The sequence below is a fragment of the Drosophila serrata genome, unplaced genomic scaffold (genome assembly GCF_035046125.1).
Source record: "Drosophila serrata isolate PLE 108 unplaced genomic scaffold, ASM3504612v1 contig_189, whole genome shotgun sequence".
Classification (NCBI taxonomy): domain Eukaryota; kingdom Metazoa; phylum Arthropoda; class Insecta; order Diptera; family Drosophilidae; genus Drosophila; species Drosophila serrata.
Window position 1 is genome coordinate 178131 of NW_028257087.1, and position 22920 is coordinate 201050.

Below are 22920 nucleotides of genomic sequence, written 5' to 3' on the forward strand. Positions count from 1 at the left end.
AGTCACATGATAACATTGCCCCCGGCTTCCGCTGTGGTAACAGTTGCTGCAGTTGCTGGAGGTGCACCCACTTGGACCCAGTTGAAGGCATGTCCACCAGAGGACACTGCCGTTGAGGATTCTCCTCCTTGCCGGACTGCTGGACTGCCCGTCGTGCTGCTCGTGGTGGTGGCTATACGTGGAACTGGCCGCAGGACATTCGTTGAATTCGGATTGGGTCATTTAACTGGCAGCGGAGGCACCAAAGTCTGGGCCACATTGGACAACTGGCGGAGATGATTGGCCTGGACATACTGGAAGGCCGAGGAGCGCTCCAAATGCTGCGACAGATAGAACTCACCCAGGGAATAGAAGCGTCGCTGGTCGAAGGGTTGGAAGGGGAAGCCAGGAAACCTTTGACCGGGCGCATAGTTTTTGCCAGGAGCAACCGGTGAATAAAGTGGCAGTCCATGGGTGGGCGGGCGCGTCAAGTTGGTGGCATAAGGAGCAGCAGTACTTGAGGCTACCGGCACCGTCGGCTGTGGCAGCTGGACATGATCCGGCAGCTGGTGACCACTGCCGAGGCCCAACTGCTGCTGATGCTGCTGGTGCTGGTGCTGCTGTGCCTTGAAAAAGTCCAGGTTCTTGAGGTTCTCCAGCATCTGGTGGGAGGCCTGATGCTTCTTCAGATAAGCCTGGCTGTTGGCGAGAGAGGAATACATACGATTTGTAAATCATCAATATCAATGAAAGTTATAATATTTACAATAAGATTTGAAAGTAGCTCTTACCGTCTAAAAGATTTGCCGCAAATGTGACAGGGATATATGCCATCGTTGTTATCATCCCCACCTCTAACCGAATCCGTGATGATGTCACCAGTCTCCACAAGCCGCTTCTTGCCGGGATTACCGCCGGCTGCACCGACAACAGCATCTGCCTTGGGCTTGTGCCAACGCCGATGGGAGGCCAGATTTGCAGGACAATTAAAGACCTGCAAGAGCACGTGCTTATTAAATCCTCATTGATCCTGAAACAGTAAAAAATACAAACCTTTTCGCATTCGGAACACTTGTACTCGATGTGAACGATGCGGGGACAACGATGCTGGGCCAGCATAAAGGCATCATCGTAGACAGTGCGGCACAACTGGCAGAGATAGTCACCAATCTTGTTATCAATGCTGGCCAGAATGGCCTTGGCCTCCTCGGTGATTTCCACCACATTGAAAGCCGGATCAATGTCACCTTTGCGCACCACCAGCTCCTCGTCGTCGCGTAACTTACGGATTATGGTTCCAGACACGGGACTGATGGTCTCCTCATCAATGGCCAAGTGTTTTCTTAACTTGGAACGCTTTCTTTCGGCTTTCTGAGGTCTTGGTGGATGCGCCGGCGGTGGTGGCGGTGGCGGCGGCAGAGGAGCAGGAGGTGGATGAGATGCAGGAAGAGAAGCAACTAAAGCTGGAGCATGTGCCTCCGCTGTAGCAATGCTGCCGCTTAAATCCGTATAGGTTTTCTCTCCATTGCTCTGCACATCGGACATCTGAGTGATCTCCACTTCGGGCTCTGGAAACTCCCGGTCAAAGAGTTTGGCCAGGCCATCTATGGCCTGTTGATGCAGCTCCTTATCCTCGTACAGCAACTCATTACGCTTCAGGGCTCGCGTCTCCACAAGCTGAGGCTGGACCAACATTTCATTTTCGGCATCACCATCCCCATCATCATCATCGCTGCCCAGGACATCCACAAAGACCTCCTCCTCATCCTCGTCATCGTCCTCGTCATTATCCCCACTGACCCGAACCTGAAGCGTCTCATCGTCGCCCTCGTTGATTTCCTCGGTGTCCTCGGTGGCGGCATAATCATTGTAGTCATGGGAACTGACAACTGTTTCATCCTCGTCCTCGGTCAACACGATTGTCTCGTCGTCCACATAAATGGGCGAGGGACGCCTGGACACGCTCGATTGACTTGTTGGAATTTGCTCAAAGTTATTTTTCGTCTCGTGGCTTTTATTAAAGGCGACGGCCCCCTCGAAGTTGCGCAAGGAGTAGGTCTGATGATGCTGGGGATGCGGCGGCTCCTGTTGCTGATGAAGGAAGTAGCTGCTGTTCGGTGGCAAGGCCAAGGCAGCAGCTGGTGGAACTGATGAGGCTGAAGGACCTGCTGCTACTGCTGCTCCTGCTGCAGGACCTGCAATATGCGGCCGCCACAGGTAATTCTCCTCGGACATTAATCTCTGACGCTTGCGGGGTGGCGAGGGTGTCGATGGCGGCGTTATGGGCACCACACTGGCCGCTGCCCGGAGCGACAGATCCAGCGGCGACAGCAGCGCAATTGTCGGACGATGCTGTCCAAATTGCGGAAATGTCTCGTTGATTGCCGGCAATGCCCGGCACTCCATGTAATGGTTGGCCGAATGGAGATGTCCTTGGAGAGCCACAGGCAACGGAGGCGGCGGAGGCAGCTGTTGCTGACCAAGATGCGGATGCTGCAGGTGGGGATGCGGATGCGGATGAGGATGAGGATGCGGTTGTGAATGCGTCAACAAATTCATGTTCATCATTTTTCTTTATTGCCTTGTGTGGGTCTTCATTTGTGGCTTTTATTAGATTAGTTTTGTTGTCACAATAAGGTGTGGTTCTCTGGGTTTGTATTTTTATAGGTTTTTACTGAAATTGTAAAGGTTATACATATTACACAATTAAATGAAGCAAAAATTAATATAAAGAAAAGGATCAAACAATTTTTAATTTCCTTCTTCTAGTCAAATATTCAAAACATTTCAGATCGTAGCCAAAAAATAATATTTAAATGTAAAGATTTTAGTTTATTTTCGGCTTGTGTGTTTTGGTTTCTTTTAGTTATTTTATTTCAAATTCTTTGTTATATATATATTCTTAAATAAATAAATAATAAAATAATGATTAAATAAACAATAAACAATACTATTCTTTGTGTTCTTTAAAACATTAAACTCTGATTTATAATTAATTCATTCTGAGTTTTATAATCAAATTCTCTATAGAGATTTAATACAGCATCGTAATACAAAGCTAATTATTACTTGCTTTTATGATTTTTAATTCATATTTTAATCCAAAATAATAATTATACAATCAATGAGAAATATTAAGCGTAATGACTAAAGAAAACCTGACACTTTTATCTAAGAATGACCCTATGATTTTTAAAAGGATTTGTTAATATACAATTAATTTCTAAAGGCCTTGAGTGTACCTTCAAATTTATTTCAGTTTAATATGTTATATAAATATAATACATTTAAATTAATGAAGTTAGTTAGTTTTTAGAATACTTTTTTAAAAGATCATTGTTTATAAATGAATAAATTCATTAGTTCAAATAGACATTGAATGTCTAAAGCTTTTACCTCTTTGCCAAGGTAATGCAGCGTCTGTTTTACCGATTACTATTTTAATTCTCCGCACTATTCGCTTTAAATAGTTTGTTTTAAATTAAATTTTAATTTATAAGCACTCTTTTTTCCTTATTTATTTCCTGTTTAGTTCGAATTACTTTAAGCACTTCTTGTTTTATTTTTCCATCAACTATGCTTCTTTTTTTCACCAAGGATATTGAAAATATTTCTTGCACCGCACTTTACCGCTAGCCTAAGGACTTTTCCGCCAGCTTAAGGACTTTCCGTGACACGCAACTGACCCGTGGCAGCCTTCGCAGGGAACTGAACTGCTGGATGATAACCTGTCGCAATGTTGCGACCTAAAAAATATTGGCTTTCAAATGCGAGGGCGAAGCCAATGAAAGCTGGAACCACCCCCGGGAGGGGGTCAACCCAAACCCAAACCGCCGGAGTAACCGTTCCTGGAACGTCTCTCGCTCGCACCTTGCGCCGGAATCCACGGGCGGCTGCTCTGGGATTCGCTCTCGGATGGCATAGCTCGAGTAATCCCACCCCCGGACACCCACGCAATCTGGCGCGGCGCATGCGCTGCCACGCCCCAGATGGAATCACTGGCGACTGGCTCATTGGCCTGCCATGCCACGCCCCCGCCCGCTGTCTGGGATCCTGCCCCCGAGGCGGGGGGCTAGAGGAGGAGACTCAGGTGTCCAGAATGGAATGTCATTGAATTGCAGATGAAGAATTTCACTGCACTGTGTTGGAGTTTTTACCACCGGCTCCACGCTGCTGCTGATGTTGCTCCCCCTTTTTTGGGGTGGCACAGGTGAGTGCTCCTTTTGTCGCCGGCAATGTACCTTTAGTGCGTTCACAGCCCCACTCCTTGGTCCTTGCGCTGTCGCAGCCTCAGCACGGTCATCGTTGTTCAGACATTTTAAGAACCAAAGGATTCTTTTTGTGGTTTTGAAAATTTAATGTAGCTTCCCCTTGCCATTTTTTCCACTCTCTATCTCACAGCGAGTGAATTTTCCAAAATGGCGTCGGGACAAGGCCGAAAAATTAAGGAAATTATGAGGGCTCTACGCCAGGGATACAAAGGCGATATCGTTAATATATGAATATATATATATATTCTATTTTGTTATTAATGTTAAGTTGATCATTTAATTATGAAAATAAATTCTTTAAGATTTTTCTATATTAGGTTTTATAATATTATTTATTTTATCTGATTTTAGGAAGATATATATAAAATTTAAAGCTAAAAATGTATTATTAAAACACCTTTAAATCCCTGCCGAGGATACTTTATATTTTTAAAATCCTTCCATTAACAGACATATTTGAAATTCAATTACTTTATATTAAATTAATTCATTTTCTCATGTATATAAATATATATATTAAATATATTTAATTGCCCAACTTTGGTAATAAATGCAATACTTATTAATAATAACATTTTTATATATCTATATATATAAAAATGCTCTGTTCGTGTCTACATCCTTCATAGACTCGAAAAGTTCTGAACCGTTTAAGCCCAAATTTTTACACAACATGCGTTGAGGTTCCAGCTCGGTTATTGACTACTTTTGATGTTGATAGCTTATCTGCGGTTGCGAATATATCTATTTTTTTAGCGTTTCCAAGTGCCCCTACTGCTGCGCCATCTACAGGCAGCCAGCTGAATCAAAGCATTTCCTGTCAAACATTCAAAACATTGAAAGAAGAAACTTGAAAAGTTCTGAACCGTTTAAGCCCAAATTTTTAGAGAACATGCGTTGAGGTTCCAGCTCGGTTATTGACTACTTTTGATGTTGATAGCTTATCTGCGGTTGCGAATATATCTATTTTTTAGCGTTTCCCCGTGCCCCTACTACTGCGCCCTCTACAGGCAAATCAAAGCATTTCCTGTCAAACATTAAAAACATATTGAAAGAAGAAATTGGAGATACAAATTTTATTTTTTGTTCAGGTTCAGTAAGAAACGAAGTCATGCCACCAAAAAAGTCGAGATTGGGTCGTTGTATTCGCAATACAGAAGCAAAAAGACGTAAGATTACGAATATGACTGACGAAGAACGGGCCTCCTTCCGAGAGACTGAGCGGCTGAGAGCAATGCATGGGAACGCGTTAATATTGCTCGCAGGGGATTTCAGACAAACGTTGCCTGTGATTTCCCGATCGACACCAGCTGACGAGATAAATGCTTGCCTGAAATATTCTATATTGTGGAAACATGTACGTACATTACAGTTGAAGACGAATATGCGTGTCCAGTTACAGAACAATGACTCAGCCGACGTATTCTCACGACAGCTACTGGACATTGGGAACGGAAAGCTGCCAGTCAATGAGACGTCGAGAAAAATATTATTGCCCGGGAATTTCTGTAATTTAGTTACATCGAAGGAAGAACTTATCCAAAAAGTGTTCCCCAATATCCGAATAAATTATAGGAATCACGATTGGCTCAGTGGACGAGCGATTCTCGCTGCCAAGAACAAAGATGTCTACCAGCTCAATCATGTAATCCAAAAAAGCATAGAAACTGACGAAATTACATATAAGTCGATAGATACCGTTGTGGAAGCAGAGGAAGCAGTTAATTACCCTACCGAATTTCTAAACTCACTTGATCTGCCTGGAATGCCACCACACATATTGAAATTAAAAATAGGTGTGCCGATTATCATGCTCCGGAATATAAATCAGCCAAAACTCTGCAACGATACGCGACTCGCAGTCAAGAAATTGATGAACAACATAGTAGAAGCAACGAACATAACTGGTCCTTTCAAAGGTGAAGATGTCCTCATTCCTAGGATTCCTATGATCCCGACAGATACACCGTTGCAGTTCAAGAGATTGCAGTTTCCCATTCGTTTGGCGTTTGCAATGACCATAAATAAAGCTCAAGGTCAATCTCTGGAGTTGTGTGGTCTGGATTTGGATGAAGATTGTTTTTCACACGGACAATTATATGTTGCGTGTTCACGAGTCGGAAAACCAAAAAGTCTTTATATTTACGCGGAGAATGGAGAAACAAAGAATATTGTATACCAACAAGTATTACAGAATTAAATTAATTTGAAAATTATTATTTTTTGTTTGACTTATTTCTTATGCGTTCAACCACAATATGCCACAGAGAAACGTGGCAGTCCAACGGTCAACGTGTCTATTTCACAGAAAAAAATGTGCAAGAAAGAGTCCTGAATCGGCCAGCGACAACTCTGACTGCCTTCTTCACCTTATGCCAGGAAGATGATATTGCCAGAACCTTGATGTATTCAGAAGTGCCCTCTTAACCATAATATGCCACAGAGAAACGTGGCAGGGTACAGCTAGTATTTAATAAAAATGTTTTTGGAGATTCTCAAAATTTTATTTATTTAATAAAAGTATATATGTACATACCTTTGCAGGGTATTATACATATTTTTAGTCAAAAGCTTGTATCACAATGAATAACACATTTCCGACCCTATATATAATATATATTCTCGATCAGTATCAACAGCGGAATCGATCTAGTTATATCCTGTCAAAAAATAAATTGTTGAAAATGTATTAAAATTTAAAATTTTTATAAGGGGTTACATCGTTAAAATTGTGAAAATTTGGCAAAAATTTTAATATTTTTAATTTCAAATTGAGTATGCAGATTTGTTAATTTAATAAAAACTAACATAGGAACGTTTTCCGAATTAAAATTATTCATTTTTGGCTTATTGAGAATCGGTTGAAATTCGGTACCTTGATCCAATTGCAAAGAAAGAATGAATATAATTAGGACAAGTCATTGCTTAAAATTATTTCTAAAAATATACCCTGAAGTTTATGACTCAACATATTCTTCAAATGTATTTATATAAAATGTATGGCCATATTTTTTGGTAGTTTTTTTTTTTTTGTTGTGTTATTTCCTGTTTCCTGGCCCAGTTAACACTGTCATCCCTCGTCTCAATTTCTGCTGAATGCAATTAATTAGTGAAACGGTCTGCAAAAACTAAATTAAATTGTTGCGTCGCGACGCTGAATCGGCAGCATCAGCAGGAACGCCCCAAAAAACAATTCCGACTAATAAACTGGAATTTAATTACGAACTTTTATACTCGTCGACGCCGAGAGTACGGATTTTCCCTGGGATAAAAAGTGGCTTATTAAGTTTTTAGCCCCGGCAAAGATCGGTTGCAGCCAACGAGGTCAACAAGTTTCACTTTGCGGCTTTTCCACCAGCCCTTGGCTAATTGTCAGCTTGTCAGGGGCTCATTAGCATAGCTCCAGCTGGCCGGCAGGCTGTGTGCCTGCTCCTGACACTTTTCCCGAAGGAAGTTTTCTTTAACGACCACGAACCTCAGCTCATTTGCATGAAGATTTCTTTGGCTAATTGCCCAGGTTGTAAGCACTTCCGCCGAGTGTCAGATTACACACGTAACGATTCGCAGCAACACGTTGTATGGAATACTTGCCACCCCATCTCTAAGCCACCTCCATTCCATCTCGATTTCCAGTCCCACTGCCATTCCGCATCCCCTGGTGGTGAACTATTTCAGAGGGTTGGTTCCCCGCTCGGTTGACTTGCGGTCTACGGTGTCTGTTTACATGGCTGGGGTTTGGGTAATGGGCTCTTAATTAGGATCATATGATTTTTGAAAACAGATTTGCCATGGGATTGCAGTAATATGGAATATAGAAATTCAAACAATCACAGTTAAAGTTGTGTCAAAGATCCCTGTTCTATCGAGATGTAATCAAGGTTATACGCTTCATTGAAGCTAATGGGATTAATCATTAGATAGTTACGTTTTTGTATAGTTTCAGAAATATAAATGATTAGTTATTAGCAGAAACGAGAGAGAGACCCAAATTAAACTCAGTGGGAACCTTGTTTTTATTAAACCAAATGCCATGTGTTTGTTTTACCAAAAATAATAATCTATTTTACTATATTATACTATATATATATACTACTATATTATATTATATACGTATTACTAAATCAAAGTATTTGTTCTAAATCTGGTTAACAATTTCCAATAATTTATTAGTTTATACTTATTTTATAGGTCTTTAGTCTTCATTTTCAATTAAAGCACAGATTGACCTTTGAACATAAATATCGCCACATCTCACATCTTCTGCTTGCACATTAATGGAGAGTTTAAAACTCACAAAAAAAACTATCAAAACAATTGAACTTTATAATATTTATACATATATATGTAATTACATTAAATTTCAGCAAAAGTTGATTAAAAAACAATTATACAACAAGAGTCATGCTTCCAGTGTTTGTCAATTAAAATCAGTAATCAAAATTTGTACAAAACTTGCAGTAGTCTTGCGTTTTGAAATGTTTTCATAGCTTTTTAAATTTTATTAACAGGAAATATGAAAAATATCAAATAAGGCAGAAATTGAATATCATACAGTAAGCTTTTTTATTCAGAGAAATTATTTATGAAAGCTATCATAGCTATTAGTTCTTAAATTTTCCTAGTTTCTTAAAAGTTTCTAAATCTGGAGTAAATCCATTGCTAATAGAATCCTTTATCAATTCCAAGTTTTAAGCCTTAATTATCGTTCAAAACCCAGATTAACCTCAGCATGGACATCGACTTCGCCCCGCCAAATCCCATCAGTTTGAACATTAATGGATAGTTTGTAAAATCCATTGGGAACCGGAGCCTTACTTATCATTTTGTCATCCAAAACCATGCGATCTACAATTATGTCATGCTGTAAATTTAAATATAATTAGACTGAGTTCAAGAAGTTAATGAAAGGTATTACCAACATTAAAGGGACAGCTGTGATTGGCATTGGTGAAGTTTTGAATGCCTTCGTAGACCAAATTGACGAAGGGAAAGCGTTTCTTGTGCTTTAAAAAGAAGCATAAATCCACACTGACATTGAACAGGAATGGTCTATAGCCATTGAATCTTCGGAATAGAGCCAAAACAACCTGAAGAAGATACTAAGAAATTATAATTATTTCAAATATTTACAGAAACAGAAACATACCTTTGTCTTCCTAATAGGTAGCTGGTTGACTTTGGCGTACAAATTTAGACCCACTATGCCGCGTCCCAGGACCTTCAGTTCACAGTTTTTAAACTCGCAAAAGGATTGCTCAAAACAGTTGCACTTGATGTTGGTGAATTTAAAAAGAGCCTCCGAATCACAGAGCAAATAAATTATAAACACAAAATATCGCGCTCCGAAGAGAATGCGATCGAACTTCATCGTTGACCAGCATTGCCGCAAGTAAAGGCTTTCCGGTAATTATTGTAGCAATCATTTTCTAAATACTTTGTATTTTTTTATTTGATATTATTTCACTAGTTGACAAATTGTGATTTTTTTTATTAGATATGTTACATTCGTTGCTAGATGGTTGAGGAAAATACGTAGTATTCTCTCTACCAAAAGCTTTTTTATTTTAAAACGCATGTACAGGTTTATCCCCTTTTTGTTAGCCAGTGTAGCATTCAAGTTATTTAACTATTGGACCGTTACAAATATCACAGTAATTATCTATAAAACATATATTTTTTTTATTTTATGTCCATCGAATAGTTACAAAACAATTATTTATAATATTTATATGTGTAGAAAGCATTAAGTACTTTTCCTAGTCTTTGTAGCTTATAAATAAATTAAAGTTTTAGTTAAACGGTGTAACAATTATTTATATGCATATAAAAATAAATAAAACCTAAAGAAACTGCTTAATATCGTTACTCACTTAACATATACAAAATCGAGTAGTTCCTGAATAAAAATATGAATATGAATCAGAATAATTAGAACTCTTACTATGAACTATGGTAATTTTACTTATCACTTTAAAACGAAAAACTTACTAAAGTTCTGGTGACAACCCTGATATATGGTAACCCTGTATAAACTACAGTCACACAGTTAATATACGTTTCCTATCGGTTTTTTGACAGATTTGACCGATTTTTGTTCAGATATCGTATAAATAGCAGCTCTGTCGCCTGGATAGTGTCATTCGTTTATTGGCTTTCAACTGGTCTGGAACTTTATTTATTTATTTTTATTATCAGATGGAAATGAACGAATTATGTTTTGATTTCATCAATCTTTTCTTCTTCTTTTTTACTTTACGACGATTTAAATAAATTGAGAAATATGTTTGGTTTTCAAGGCTAACATTGTCCTAGCTTTCGTTTTTTGTGCCTTAATTTTCTCTGTCAAGGTCCTTATGTAAACGATTGGCCTGGATTGGAATAATAAAAACAATTAGAAAATTAGAAAAAAAAGGCATTGTTTGCATATACTGTACTATGCTCTCCCCCAAATGCACTTGTTGGGAAAAATGGCTACACGTTCATAGGATGCTTTTCCTTGTTTACTTCTTTTTTATTTTAATGACGTTATTTTATATAATAATTTATTTTTTTTAACCAAATACAAAATTGAAGTCTCAGTTCTGCATCTAAGTAAAAATTCTTGGTGAGATTCGAATCCCAAAACAGTCTTCCAGCGTTACATCCAAAATCGTATTTTTTTTTAAATTAAGATATTGTCATGGCTTCCAAGTTATTATTTATTATTATTATTTTTAATGAAAATCAATTTAAATAAATATATTTGTCCTTAGTCACAGCATGGTTTATCTTAATTTAATTTAGGTTTATTTTTGAGAACTAGAAGATTTTGTTTGCTTGTAACTTTTTCAATATTTAAGTTAAAATCTTTATAATACAAAATTAAAGTACAGTAAAATTCTTTTCCCTTTAAGAACTTCGTTTGACTCAAAAACACGACCGATTGAATTGCACTCCTGTGAGACATTAAGGACTTCCTGTATGCCACGCAAAGGACAAAACGCTATTGACAAACCATAAACACAACTATGTGTGGCCGAAGGACTTGCTACCGCAAGGACTTGGTCGAAGACGTTGATGACCTTTAGGGAAAGAAGCGACCCGAAGGACCTACCAAGGGGGAATGGAGAGCAGGGGTCCTGGCACGGGTTGGCTTTAATTAGAGTGGCATGAAAGCATGCCCGAGGCCGATGCGATTCTTATGCAAATGCTTTTAATTACAAAACTGTGAAACTGAATTACGCAACATTGCGTTATTTAAGTGAATTATTTTGAGGCAGGTTCGTGTGTTTAATTGCTCAACTCAACGCCTTTTTAATTGCCAGTAAAACTCGAGTTCAGGCTTCATTTTTAAATTTCCACTGAAATTTGTAGTGAAATAAAGTTATGATTGCTTCAATTTCGGGTGACCTGTCCCATAGGATTATCTCAAGGACTTGCCAAACAATTTCCCAAAAATATATAATGCCGCCTGCCATTGACCTCTCTTCGTCTTAGCCTTCAAATTGAAATTGCAAAAGAAAAACCCTCTTTCTGTCGGCTAATAGAAAATGTTTATAGATAAAAAGGCGACAAATTGAATTTGCAAAGGTCACACATAAGTGCGACACTTGATAGCAGGCATTGGCACTTCACGAGGTCCTTTCAGTTCCCCCCTCAATTTTTTATTTTTAGCTACTTGCAGGAATTTTTTCCCTGAGATTGAAATTTAGATTTCCATTTTCCCAAACCCCCCTTTTCGGTATATATATTCGCATTATTTTTGCCAAATTGAATTCGCCAAGTGATTTGATTGTGCGTAAGGAAAGGCATTACCTATCCGAGGGTGTTGTCACTCAACCCCTTTTCCTGGTGAAAAACACAAATCCAGAAATGTGAAAAATAATACCCGATGAAAACCGCATTACGGATTTTAATTAACGATGGCAGGAATATTTTAAGCTCCATTAAAATATCAAATTACCCGGGGAGGGGGCTATGGGAAAGGGTTTCAGTGGTTAATGGAAAGCTTCAGCCAAAGATATGTAACATAGAATATATATTATAAATACATATACTATAAATTCCCAATTGATTGGCCATTGAACATATTGTTTTTCTATTAATTATATTAGAATTGCGACCACAAAGAGCGCATATGGCTTCGCAATGCTTCGTCTAGATCCCGCGGGAAATCCAAAGGAAACCCCGTCGAACTAAAAGGACACACACACACGCAAGTCCCCGATAGTCCAAGGATAATCACTGTAATCGGCCATGCACTTGGATGGCGCCTTAAACGATTTTCAATATGTTCCAGTAAAGTAAATTGAAGCGCATGACGCACAATGGAAAAAACGGCCACGAAAGAGGGTAGGAAAATGTGCGGAAAATGCGGAAAACTGCTTGGGTGAAGCCAGGACAATCCGCTTAACATGCAAGCTGAAGGTGGTGTGGGTCGATTTACTCGTAATTACACATCCCTTGTTCGCTGTGTGTTCTGTGTTCACTCTGTTTATTCCAGCCAAATCTCTGAGGTCACCTGCAGGGCAAAGACCTTGGTTATCTCCGCCGTGCCCTCGACCACCTCCACAAAGAACTTGTAGGTGCCATTCTGCAGATTCTGGGGATATATATCCTTGGCGCTCACATTCTTCAGCGTGTAGTTACCAACGCGAACGGGACAGGCAATGTAGTCACTTAGCTGCATCTCCGTTTGCAGGAAATACTTCATCATGGGATTATTCCGGAACTCGGTGAAGAAACCGCACAGATCCAATCCTCGCATCTGGAGCAGGGTCACGAATACCACCTTCCCGGTGGGTCTCACTCGCAGCTTGATGTTGAAGATCAGAAAATTACTGCCCAGCTCCTGGCGCAGCAGGACACTCAGGCTAAAGTGGGTGCGGTTCTCGTTGATGTTGGCCAGCGCCTTCATGAAGTGAGCATCGCCAAAGATGTTTATATGATGGATACGGAGTACGGGTCTCTGCAAATCTTCAATTCTGTAGATCAAACTGTTTACCGCTGAATCTAGGGTACCTGGATCTCCTCGTCCTCCTCCTCGTCCCACAGTGACTTTGTGCTGGTCTCGTTGCCATTAATCCAGTGGAAAAGCGGAAAAAACAACGCCAACCGAACGAAGTTCATCGCGCAATGAGCAGAGTCATCAAACTGGCGGTCATCAGGTGGTCATGGTCCATTCACCATCAGTTGGTTTAATGTTGAACATTTATTAAATGAACACCTGTTTGGCTTGATACCCGATTGATTAACCCCTGTGTGACCAAAACTTGGCATACTAATATTTATATTAAAAGGAAATGTTATAAATGATATATCGATAAAATTATACAAAACTTCATACAGTTTGATATCTAAACTTTTAATATATAATATTAAAATAATCAGAAATTACTGCATAATTAATGTGGTCTTTTCGACTATTATTTTACAATATATTTTACATCTTTTATATTATTTCTTTTAGATTTAAGATATGTTCCGCAAAAAATATCTAGCATATTAGCGTAGAGTCTGATACATCGATATTTGATAGTTAAAATGTAGCACTTTTAATTAATTTCTGTTTAACCATTGCTTTATTAGGAATATATATATATAGATAAGGAGCTCGTCCTTTACACGATTTCTTGGCTTGACTCGCCCCAGGACTTTATCGTTTTTTTTTATAAATTTAACTGGCCAGGGTTCTAAGATTTATATTGTACTTATGTATAGATTATTTTATAATAGAAAACAACTAATTTTGCAGTACATTTTTGACTTATATTTTTGTTAATGATATCTGCTCATTCTTCTTTAGATACCTCCTCATCATCCTTTTCCACAATATACACCAATGTGGTGACTTGTAGGGCAAACACCTTGGCTATTTCCCCATTCTCCTCCACAATTTCGGCAAAGAACTTGTAGGTGCCGTTCTGAACTCCATCCGGTTGGATACTTTCCGCCACATTGGAGTTCAGCATCGAATAGTTGCCCACTCGGATGGGGCACTCGATGACATCGCTTAGGATAATGTTCTTTTTGAATAGGAATCGCAGCATGGGACTCGAATTGTATTCGCTGAGGAAGCCGCAAAAGTTGATCCTTCGCAATTCGAATAATTGCACAAACTTTGTGCCTCCCTCGGGTCTCACACGCACCTTTATGTTCATAATTAAATGATTGCTGCCCAGTTCCCTAACCATTCGCACATTTAAATCGAAGTGATGACGATCCTCATGGATGTAGGCCCTCACCTTCATGTACAGTGATTCGCCAAAGACATGGATGTGCTGGATGGCAACCAGGGCTTTCTATGTATCATAAAATTAATAATATTTTAGTTCATACAAAAATAAAAGAACAATATATTCTTACCTTGTGACTGCTGCTGTAGGTGGTCAAATAGGACTCCTCATTGCCAGCCACCTCGATGGTGAGTTTTATTACAGCAGAGATAAAAAACAAACCGAACCAACTGACTTTCATTTTGCTATAAACACACAGCAGATCCTTCGATATGAGTACTCATATATATCGTTTAAATCATGACTAGACAGATATATAGTATGATGGGCTAAGTACTCGTTTAATTTATAAACATAAACCTAATCATTTGTCTAAATGTTATCATCATGAAATCGATTCGGTTGGCTGCGATTCTCAGTACATCTGTACTCGAACACGTGTAGGTTAAATTAATAACAGGAAAATAGTAACAATGATCAATATGAGTCATAGTTAGTCATACTTTAATCTCTAATAATAATAACAAAGGTTGAAAAAAGTTAAAACTTAGGAGATAACTTGTGTATTATTTAAATCTTTTAATCTTTTCTTTTAAACACAATGAACTACTTAAAAATCATAGTATTTTGTATTACATTTTCCCTGAACATTTTGTATTTTAATTATTTCCGATTTAGGGAAAACTTACTCCTTAGTTAGAGACCAATTTGTAGTTCTTAGCTATATGTCACCACCTTAGTCAACGTCTCAATTAGCTAACCGACGGATATGCGCTGCCATCAGGCAGCTTGTTCATTAGACCTCCATTTGAATACACCATCGCCTTAGCCACCGCCACCGCCACCGGCTCCTGCTCCTCCTCCATCATCGTCATCGTCATCAGTTGTCGGAAGCACCAAAGTGTTGAAAAGCCAATTAGCTTTGAGGGCCGGAAGGAAGCCATAGGAGCTGTGCGTGTAAATGGAGCAATGAAAAGTTTGCAGTTTTCTAAAAAATAAGAATAAAAAACACAAAAACAAAAAACGAGAGTTGGCAAAAACCACAAGCAGCACCTGCAAATCTCCACCTTCTACCAAACTCCACCACTCGGTGTGTGCGTAATTTTCTGCGTCATTTAATTAAGCCGATTCATGGCACCCTTCGGGTAATGTGGGTGTGTATCCAGCTTAGTACATATGCCCCCAATATGTGAGCCAAGCCGGGGTAATTAACTCAGCCGATTCATGTCGATTATTTATAATATTTTCCCCTAATTATTTATTCATAAGTGCTAATAGTGTTTGTGGTGGGGCTTAAGTGGCCCCAAGGCTTAAGCGCTATTAATTGGCCTCACATAAGGCTGCGACATTGATGCAATGTCTGGACTTAGTCTAATCATTATTATGTAGCTCTTTGGCCTAAGAACTTGGCTTCTTAACGCGCGTATCGGCCAGGAAGCAGGACACCACTCGATTCTCGTTTTCAGTGTCCAGGAGACGCACCTCCAGGCGGGTGGGCACTTCCGGCTGATTGCTAGCTACAGGCAGGAGCAGTTCATAGGTCACATCCTCGCCAGCATCCAGGGGACAATAGGCGCCATGCAGGAGATTATTGCAAACATTACCACGAGCAGAGTCCAGGTCATAGGGTATGGTGACCCCCAACGAGGTCAGATGCACCTCAGCCGACAGCTTGAACATGGTATTGCGAGCTATTGAATAGGAGAATGAGAAATTAATATATTTTAATATGTTTTAGAGATTTTTCCAATAATACTTACTGCCCACAAACTGAATATCAATCTTGGCCTCAGTACCCTTCCACAAATCACAGGGCAAGGTGTCACAATCATCGATTTGAACCGTCAAGGGCTGGGGAAAGCTTGAGTCAGCACCTGCGAAATTTAAAATTTAATTTAATTTATTAAAAAAGTACTTAAAAAAGGGGTTTCCTTAGTCTTGACTCACATTGCCGGAAGGGAGTGTTGGCCGCCACCAAAGTCCACATAAGAGAAAGCATCAGGCTTAGGGAGAACTTCTTGAAGCTGGTCATTTTTTCTGGGTTTATTGACTTTGCTGGTGTGTTTACTTTGAAAGCACTTTTTGATTTGTATCCCAAATTCACTAATCGCTGGGGTATTTATACTAAACAGGTGCCTTTGCACTTGCTTACTAATCTAATCGATTTAAACGTTTGCACCAAAAATTACGTTTGATTTTGCACAAATTTTATGATCATAATTACGTCTCAAACGCACTTGAACGTATTTCTAAAAAAGTGGATTTAGCTTTAGGTTCTTTGTGGGAAAATCATTATCTTTAATCAAGCATATCAAGGGCAGGTAACTAAGTACTTTTAATCATAGGAAATATTCTAATGATTTGTTTGGATTTCCTAATAAGCCAAAGGTAGTTAATCTTAATCATAAAATCTTGAAATGAGTCACCTCGGAATAGCCATAATATAACCTTAATTTAATCATAACAAGGCAGCCAGTACACCTGACCTGGCCAAGTGCAGAACCAGCTAATTTCGGTCTCTGATAAGCTGACCAACGAACACCTGTCCAGTTGTCCCCACTTTCAGGTGCACTTGTACCCATTGGGATGGTTTAAAATAAAAATAAAAATTAGCAAAGCGATTAGCTATGATTTAGTGACCAACTTGGCAACCAAGATAGTAACTTTACCATCATCCATTTCTTGCATACTTTCAGGCCAAATACGGACATCATCATCATCTTCATCATCATCATCATCCCTGACATTGCAAAAGGGGACATTAACATCGATTTATATGCATAGCCAATTTGCAGCAAGTTTTACACAATTTCTTACACTCACTTGAACAGGAGCAGCATCAGCCCTCGAGGGTTGCCCAAATTTCATCAATATTTTCAGATTTTGTTTAGCAAATTCAACTGTTTTATATGCAAATTAGCTTAGCTCCGCGATTCCAAAATGTTTACGTTCATCATCCGTCAAAATGGGTAAATGATTACGGGGAGGAGTTGGGTTAAACGGAGGGCGGAGTCTTCTTGAGCACTCAATTGGCTGTACAGTTTGTTTAATTTTCATTTACATAATTAATAAGCACGCTAATGGCGTTTTAATGCATTTAAAGTGACATTTATGGGTGGTTTATTACTGCATAATTCATTAAGAAAATATAAACAAAAATATAGTTTTGTATTCAATGCAAACATTTGGATTACAAATTGTAGTTAGTTGATATTTTAATGTAATATTTGTACTACGCATTAGTTTAGTCTAATATTGATGGGATTTTTGAAAGATTTTTTTTTAAAGGAACTCTCTAGAAAAAGGCAAAATTCTAGAATATATATATCATATAAGTATCGATAAGTTATCAGTATCATAATCATCTTAAAGTTTTGATAATTCTAATTATTAAAAATAGAGAAAAAAATAGATTCGAAGTAAAGGTATCAACTAATTTCGGGAAGTTAAATTTATATACAGTTGTACTTTGTAAATTTATTATAATAACTAAACTTAAAATATTCAAATTCCATATTTATCAAGATTTTTGTAAAACAATTTTCCGGAAAATCAAAGTTTAAAATCTCATAACTAAGCCAAAAACGTATTAATTTTAATTCGGAAAGCTGTCCTATGTTAGTTTTTATTGGGTTAATAAATCTGAATACTCAATTTAAAATTTTTAGAAAATTAAAATTTTTTTCAATTTTTGACAATTTTAACGATGTAACCCCTTATGAAATTTTGAAATTTCGAAAAAATTTAAAAAATGTATTTTTTTTAAGGCATGGCTAGATCGATTCGGCTGTTGATTCTGATCAAGAATATATATGATTTATAGGGTCGGAAATGATTTCTTCACAGAGTTATAAGCTTCGGACTACCCTACAAGGGTATAAAAAATCGATTTATGTACATATATATATATATATATATATTTGTTTTCTGTCATCTTAAATTTCCCATTTCCAAAATTACTGAGGTATTTACCTGCACTTTTTCTGCACCTAATGCCAGGGCAAAACTTCCAAGATTGTACAACTGAATATCATTGCAAAGCCATCTAACTTCCAAGGTAAACACATTTAGAGTTCAAAGGAAACCCCTAGCCATTTTCCTAGGAATTTCAAACCTCTTACCTGGTATCCTTCAAAGCCAAGTGCAATTACAGGTGAGCGCGCAGCTCTCAAATTATGGAACTCTTCTGAAGGCTTCAAACTAACATTTTAATTATATGGAGGAGAATGAGAGCGACTTGTACATATTTATGCAAATTAACGAAACTTCTTTTCACCCGAACTGTGCACATTTCTCAGGTGAAATTGCGTTGCCAGGAAAGGTCCTGGTGTGGCTCCTGAGGTAAATGCCAACACTTTTCAGGGGAGGAAAATTACTCGACAGCCGAACTTGTTGCAACGCATGTACCGCCTGATTTTGGGAAACATGAATTTCGCATTCACTTAATTACAGTGCCAAAAGCAAGAGCAGAGTGCATTGGGAAAGTGGGGGAAAATTAATTAGCTTCCCTTGGACTTGCTGGAAAAATTTAATAAAGAAACATTTTCGCATGACGACATATGCAAATTGATATTGGCAAATGTGCTGAAGGCTTCGTATCAAAGTGTGCAACAAAGCGAGAAAAGCACTTTACCCTCTCTCTTTTCGATCCTGTTTTATTATTTTTCTCCAGGTGGAAAGTCCTGGGAAATTGTCTCAAGGCCAGTTGGTCACTTGGCTGACCACACATAGATTTTGCTTGTTAAAAAGGAAACAGCTGAATGCACTTGGATAGTTATAAATACCATCAAGGAGAGGATATGGTTTCACCGATTTAAGGGTTGTCCTGCACACCTGTTGAGGGGGTCCTTCTCTCTCGCTCTCTCTCTGGGCAATTGGGCGTGTCCTTTTTGGGGTAAATTCCGTCATTAATTGACAGCACACGGCAGCCGCGCCGAAAAGTTTAATGAAAAATTAACAACACGAAAATCAAATTGTCGCCTAATTGAGACACAATGTCACTCTGGTATTGAGTTACGTGCAAACAAATATCAAATTGAAATAGAACAGACAACCGACCTGGGGCAGGAGTAAGGAGCAAGGATCAGGAGCAGGGGCAGGGGCAGGGGCAGGGGCAGGGGCAGGGGCAGGGACAGGACACCACGGGATTGGCGCGACAAATTGTTTGGCTTTGGCGCTGGCATTTGATGTCTGACTTGATTTGACAAATTAATTGAGTTAGCAGCGGCAACAGGGCGGGGTTAGAGTGAGTGAAAAGCACTGACTGAGCTCCAGAAAGTGTTGCATACTTTTTCGGCCGGAAAATATAATCAATACACAAGCAGCACTGAGCTCTTAGCTATTCCCTCCTCCCAATCGTTATTGATTTCTAAAGAAAAAGGCTCGCACACACACTCACACATCAAAGATAAGCTTAGGATATATGTATAAAACCGGGAAATACATTTGGGAATATGCAAAAAAAAGGGAAGAGCACCCAAAAGTGCAAACGGAAACGGAAACAACTGCAAAGTGTAAGAGCATTCGTCAGATTTTCCCCCACAGATAATTGCATTAAATGACACCGAAAATAGAATCCGGCAGGAGTGGGAAGGAATCGATGTGTATCAGGACTTCGGCCTGATGCTAATCAAATATTGCGGTTCCCTAAGATACATTTCCAGCTCTTTGTCAAGGATATACTATATTTCCTGTGTCGTGCCGGATTTTCCATTGCTTTGACATATTAAATAATGTCGCAACAATTACATGTGACGACGGAGCGATGACAGTTGGTTACCTCCCCCCGTGCCCTGCCATGGCCCGGGCGAGTTCAAAAGCATTTTGAGAAAATCTCATGCTGCTTTGCTGCTGTCCAAAGTCACCACCAAACCATCGCAAAATTTGGCAAAAAATTGCGAGGGTTGATTGTCAAAATACTCAAAGTACTTGCCTAAACTGTTGAAAACCCTTCGAAACTACCTCGCTTTTCCTACCTTTGGCAAAAAAAACATTTCGCCAACCTTTGAGTATGGTGAAGGGAGTGGGAATTCGGAGGAGGAATTACATTTTCCAGCTTACTTTTAGTCCGCTTCCTTTATACCCGGACATTTCCCTGCCCGCCCGCCGAAGTTCCATTGTCAGTGGCTTTGGCCAAGGCACAAATGTCTGTGGGGGTCTCCATTGCCATCAGCAGGCTTAGTGGCCTGCCTTTGCGGTGGTGCGGTGGTGCAGTGGCAGCGGAGTGCTCTTCCTCATGCTCTGGGATTTATTTTGGCACCACACCTCCTCTCTGGCAGGAGAAAACTCTCTGCGATGAAGTGATAAAATTCTCTTGCCAAATATCATAATTTCACGACCCATTCGGAACCCATAACTAATGATGCGAATTGATTCTGAGATTTGTATTGAGATTTGATTTTGAGTATGTGGATAAAGGGGTTATTTAATTATAGGGTAATTGTGTACCTCTCTATAGTTTATTGTTATCCTTGAGTCAGGACAAATTAATATTGTTAACACCGAAGCTCTACATACTACACAGAACTCTCTCTCTAAATCATTTAAGTGAATATTCAAGGATATATCAGATCATTTTAATGAATGCGTTTATAAGTGTATGGTTTTAACAGTGACTAGAAATTATAATCGATTTGCACTTCCTTAATCAAAATAAAAAACCCCTATTTTGTTGAAATCGAATAATGATTTATTTATTAATTCGGAAAGTTGGTGTCATAACATATATAGCAAAAGGTTCGCATTTCAGTTGTTTTAATTAAACGGTTAATGGTGAAAATTTAGGCCATGATTCTGTGCAGTTTTTTTACTTAAGAAGGTCCAGAGAATTGTTTGCCAAGACTCGTTGTAATCATTGGTAGTTCCTTTGGTCGTTGCTTCATATTTTTAATTTCTGAGAATATTTCTGCTAATCAAAATATCAACAATTTGTATTTAAATGTGATCAAATGAGTATCGCAGCAGTGATCTTCTGCAACGTGAAAGCCCATTTCGATTGCTTAGAAATCCACCAATCGAGGAAATATGATTAGATACGAATCCATGCTCGTATTCCGCCGAAGAGGCGAACCTCTTCGGATCCGGACTATAAAAACGATGTCAGCACCGTTGGCCAAAAGCAATTCAAACCAAGAAACATGCAAGTCAAGGCATTGATACTGATACTGATCTCTCTGGGATTATTGGCATTTGTCCAGGCGACGGATGAGAAGCTACCGGCAACGGCAGTGAAGCGATGTGAGTGGCAAACTATAGCAGCATTATATATTTAAAAAACCTAACTAACTAATCACTAATCCCATTTAGGCTCCGGAAGTAAACCCTTTCCGTTGGAGGTCCGCGTCGCCGGTTGCCTCACTCCGCCGTGCAATATTGTAAAGGGATCGACACAAATCTTTGAGATCGATTTCGCTGTGGACAAGTATATAACCGAGATGACGACTCTGGTGAAAGCCACCACTCTGGGTATCATCACGGTGCCCTATGAGCTGCCCGCAGATGTGGCTGCCGTGTGTCCGAATCTCATGTTTGGCGCATATTGCCCCCTGTATCCCACCGAGGATGTGACCTACTTGTTCTCCTTTCCCATCGGCGAGTATCCAGAGATTGGTGTGAAGATTGAGATCTCTCTGGTGGACCAGGACAAGCAGGTAGCCACATGCTTTGTGTGCGACATCAAGGTGGTCAAGGGGAATGGCGGCAACACGTTCTATCAGCTGGACTATCTCAACCGAGAGTAGGGTCAAATTAGAGCGGAACTCAATCATTAATTGGTCTAAATTACTGTGATATATGCAAGCCCCTTCCTTCTATATATATTTCCTTATATTTTTTTTTTCAAAAACAAAAAATCTTTCGCTGAGCTCACCCCCTAAATGATGCCTCATGCATATTTAATAAAATTTTAAAAGCCTCAGACCCACTCATGTATGTGGGGGAGGTTTCCTTAAAAGTGTTCAAGAGACTTGGGCCATATTTATTGGGTCGGTTACAAGGCTTCCTATTGGCCATCGTTGCTATCTGCACACGTTGCCATTAAGGTGTAAATTCGAGTGGACGCAAAGCCATAATCGAATCAAATAATAATTCGCAAATCTCGAGTCTGATTACCTGCTCGAACGGGACCGGCCAAACACCTGTTCGCGGGCAATGCCAAGAAGCAGAGAAATGTACCCAGCTATCAAAATCCGGCAAATCATCGAGATTATCTGATTTATTTTCGATGACTAATGCACTGTAAAAAAGTCCCAGTCAAGATTTATGAAGCAAGGATCTTGAATAGTAAATTATATGCATTTTTATAATATTTATATTTGCTTTAATATTCACTTGATTTACTGGCCTATAAATAGCGCAGCTTTCCTTTGATATATCAATAAAATAAGAGAGTATTAAGTAGTTGCAGTCAATTTTGTCTCTTGACAAAGTTAACTTAAACTTTGATCATTAAATATTCT

The 22920-nt window shown here is 39.1% G+C and overlaps 6 protein-coding genes across 7 annotated transcripts; 1 reads left to right on the forward strand and 5 right to left on the reverse strand.

The window, feature by feature from the left end:
• Positions 1-2: 2 nt before the first annotated feature.
• nerfin-2 (nervous fingers 2) lies at positions 3-2649 on the reverse strand. Its single transcript, XM_020958471.2, is given in 3 exon segments — positions 3-678; positions 771-973; positions 1033-2649. Coding segments are annotated over 3 exon segments (2394 nt in total). The 5' UTR covers positions 2548-2649.
• A 6194-nt stretch (positions 2650-8843) lies between these two features.
• Positions 8844-9719, reverse strand: LOC110188492 (uncharacterized). Of its 2 annotated transcripts, none has more exons than XM_020958222.2 (3): positions 9397-9719; positions 9170-9337; positions 8844-9111 (listed from the first exon to the last, which is right to left on the reverse strand). In XM_020958222.2, exons 1-3 carry the CDS (start codon positions 9616-9618, stop codon positions 8950-8952), a joined length of 552 nt encoding a protein of 183 aa, XP_020813881.2. In that variant the 5' UTR covers positions 9619-9719; the 3' UTR covers positions 8844-8949. The 2 variants fall into 2 exon arrangements, with proteins under 2 accessions (XP_020813881.2, XP_086685315.1); XM_086829189.1 differs by having other exon boundaries at positions 9170-9349.
• Positions 9720-12706: 2987 nt separating this feature from the next.
• Positions 12707-13467, reverse strand: LOC110188491 (uncharacterized). Its single transcript, XM_020958221.2, has 2 exons — positions 13251-13467; positions 12707-13197 (listed from the first exon to the last, which is right to left on the reverse strand). The coding sequence occupies exons 1-2, from the start codon at positions 13356-13358 to the stop codon at positions 12724-12726; spliced, it is 582 nt and encodes a 193-aa protein (XP_020813880.2). The 5' UTR covers positions 13359-13467; the 3' UTR covers positions 12707-12723.
• Positions 13468-14020: 553 nt separating this feature from the next.
• LOC110188490 (uncharacterized) lies at positions 14021-14705 on the reverse strand. Its single transcript, XM_020958220.2, has 2 exons — positions 14595-14705; positions 14021-14530 (listed from the first exon to the last, which is right to left on the reverse strand). Exons 1-2 carry the CDS (start codon positions 14703-14705, stop codon positions 14021-14023), a joined length of 621 nt encoding a protein of 206 aa, XP_020813879.2.
• A 1136-nt stretch (positions 14706-15841) lies between these two features.
• Npc2c (Niemann-Pick type C-2c) lies at positions 15842-16654 on the reverse strand. The gene is made up of 3 exons (XM_020958218.2): positions 16412-16654; positions 16225-16338; positions 15842-16155 (listed from the first exon to the last, which is right to left on the reverse strand). Exons 1-3 carry the CDS (start codon positions 16494-16496, stop codon positions 15863-15865), a joined length of 492 nt encoding a protein of 163 aa, XP_020813877.2. The 5' UTR covers positions 16497-16654; the 3' UTR covers positions 15842-15862.
• Positions 16655-21584: 4930 nt separating this feature from the next.
• Positions 21585-22417, forward strand: Npc2d (Niemann-Pick type C-2d). Its single transcript, XM_020958363.2, has 2 exons — positions 21585-21700; positions 21770-22417. The coding sequence occupies exons 1-2, from the start codon at positions 21601-21603 to the stop codon at positions 22201-22203; spliced, it is 534 nt and encodes a 177-aa protein (XP_020814022.2). The 5' UTR covers positions 21585-21600; the 3' UTR covers positions 22204-22417.
• The last annotated feature ends 503 nt before the right edge of the window (positions 22418-22920 follow it).

Bases quoted from the DNA above. Each gene is read 5' to 3' on its own strand.
- LOC110188492 (XM_086829189.1), bottom strand. From the start codon at position 9,618: ATGAAGTTCGATCGCATTCTCTTCGGAGCGCGATATTTTGTGTTTATA. The intron at 9,350-9,396 runs GTATGTTTCTGT...ATAATTTCTTAG, and splicing joins TACCTATTAGGAAGACAAAG to TATCTTCTTCAGGTTGTTTT. The intron at 9,112-9,169 runs GTTGGTAATACC...TTAAATTTACAG, and splicing joins ATCACAGCTGTCCCTTTAAT to CATGACATAATTGTAGATCG.
- LOC110188491 (XM_020958221.2), bottom strand. From the start codon at position 13,358: ATGAACTTCGTTCGGTTGGCGTTGTTTTTTCCGCTTTTCCACTGGATT. The intron at 13,198-13,250 runs GTACCCTAGATT...GAAGATTTGCAG, and splicing joins AGGAGGACGAGGAGATCCAG to AGACCCGTACTCCGTATCCA.
- LOC110188490 (XM_020958220.2), bottom strand. From the start codon at position 14,705: ATGAAAGTCAGTTGGTTCGGTTTGTTTTTTATCTCTGCTGTAATAAAA. The intron at 14,531-14,594 runs GTAAGAATATAT...TATGATACATAG, and splicing joins CCTACAGCAGCAGTCACAAG to AAAGCCCTGGTTGCCATCCA.
- Npc2c (XM_020958218.2), bottom strand. From the start codon at position 16,496: ATGACCAGCTTCAAGAAGTTCTCCCTAAGCCTGATGCTTTCTCTTATG. The intron at 16,339-16,411 runs GTGAGTCAAGAC...TAAATTTCGCAG, and splicing joins CAACACTCCCTTCCGGCAAT to GTGCTGACTCAAGCTTTCCC. The intron at 16,156-16,224 runs GTAAGTATTATT...CCTATTCAATAG, and splicing joins TGATATTCAGTTTGTGGGCA to CTCGCAATACCATGTTCAAG.
- Npc2d (XM_020958363.2), top strand. From the start codon at position 21,601: ATGCAAGTCAAGGCATTGATACTGATACTGATCTCTCTGGGATTATTG. The intron at 21,701-21,769 runs GTGAGTGGCAAA...AATCCCATTTAG, and splicing joins GGCAACGGCAGTGAAGCGAT to GCTCCGGAAGTAAACCCTTT.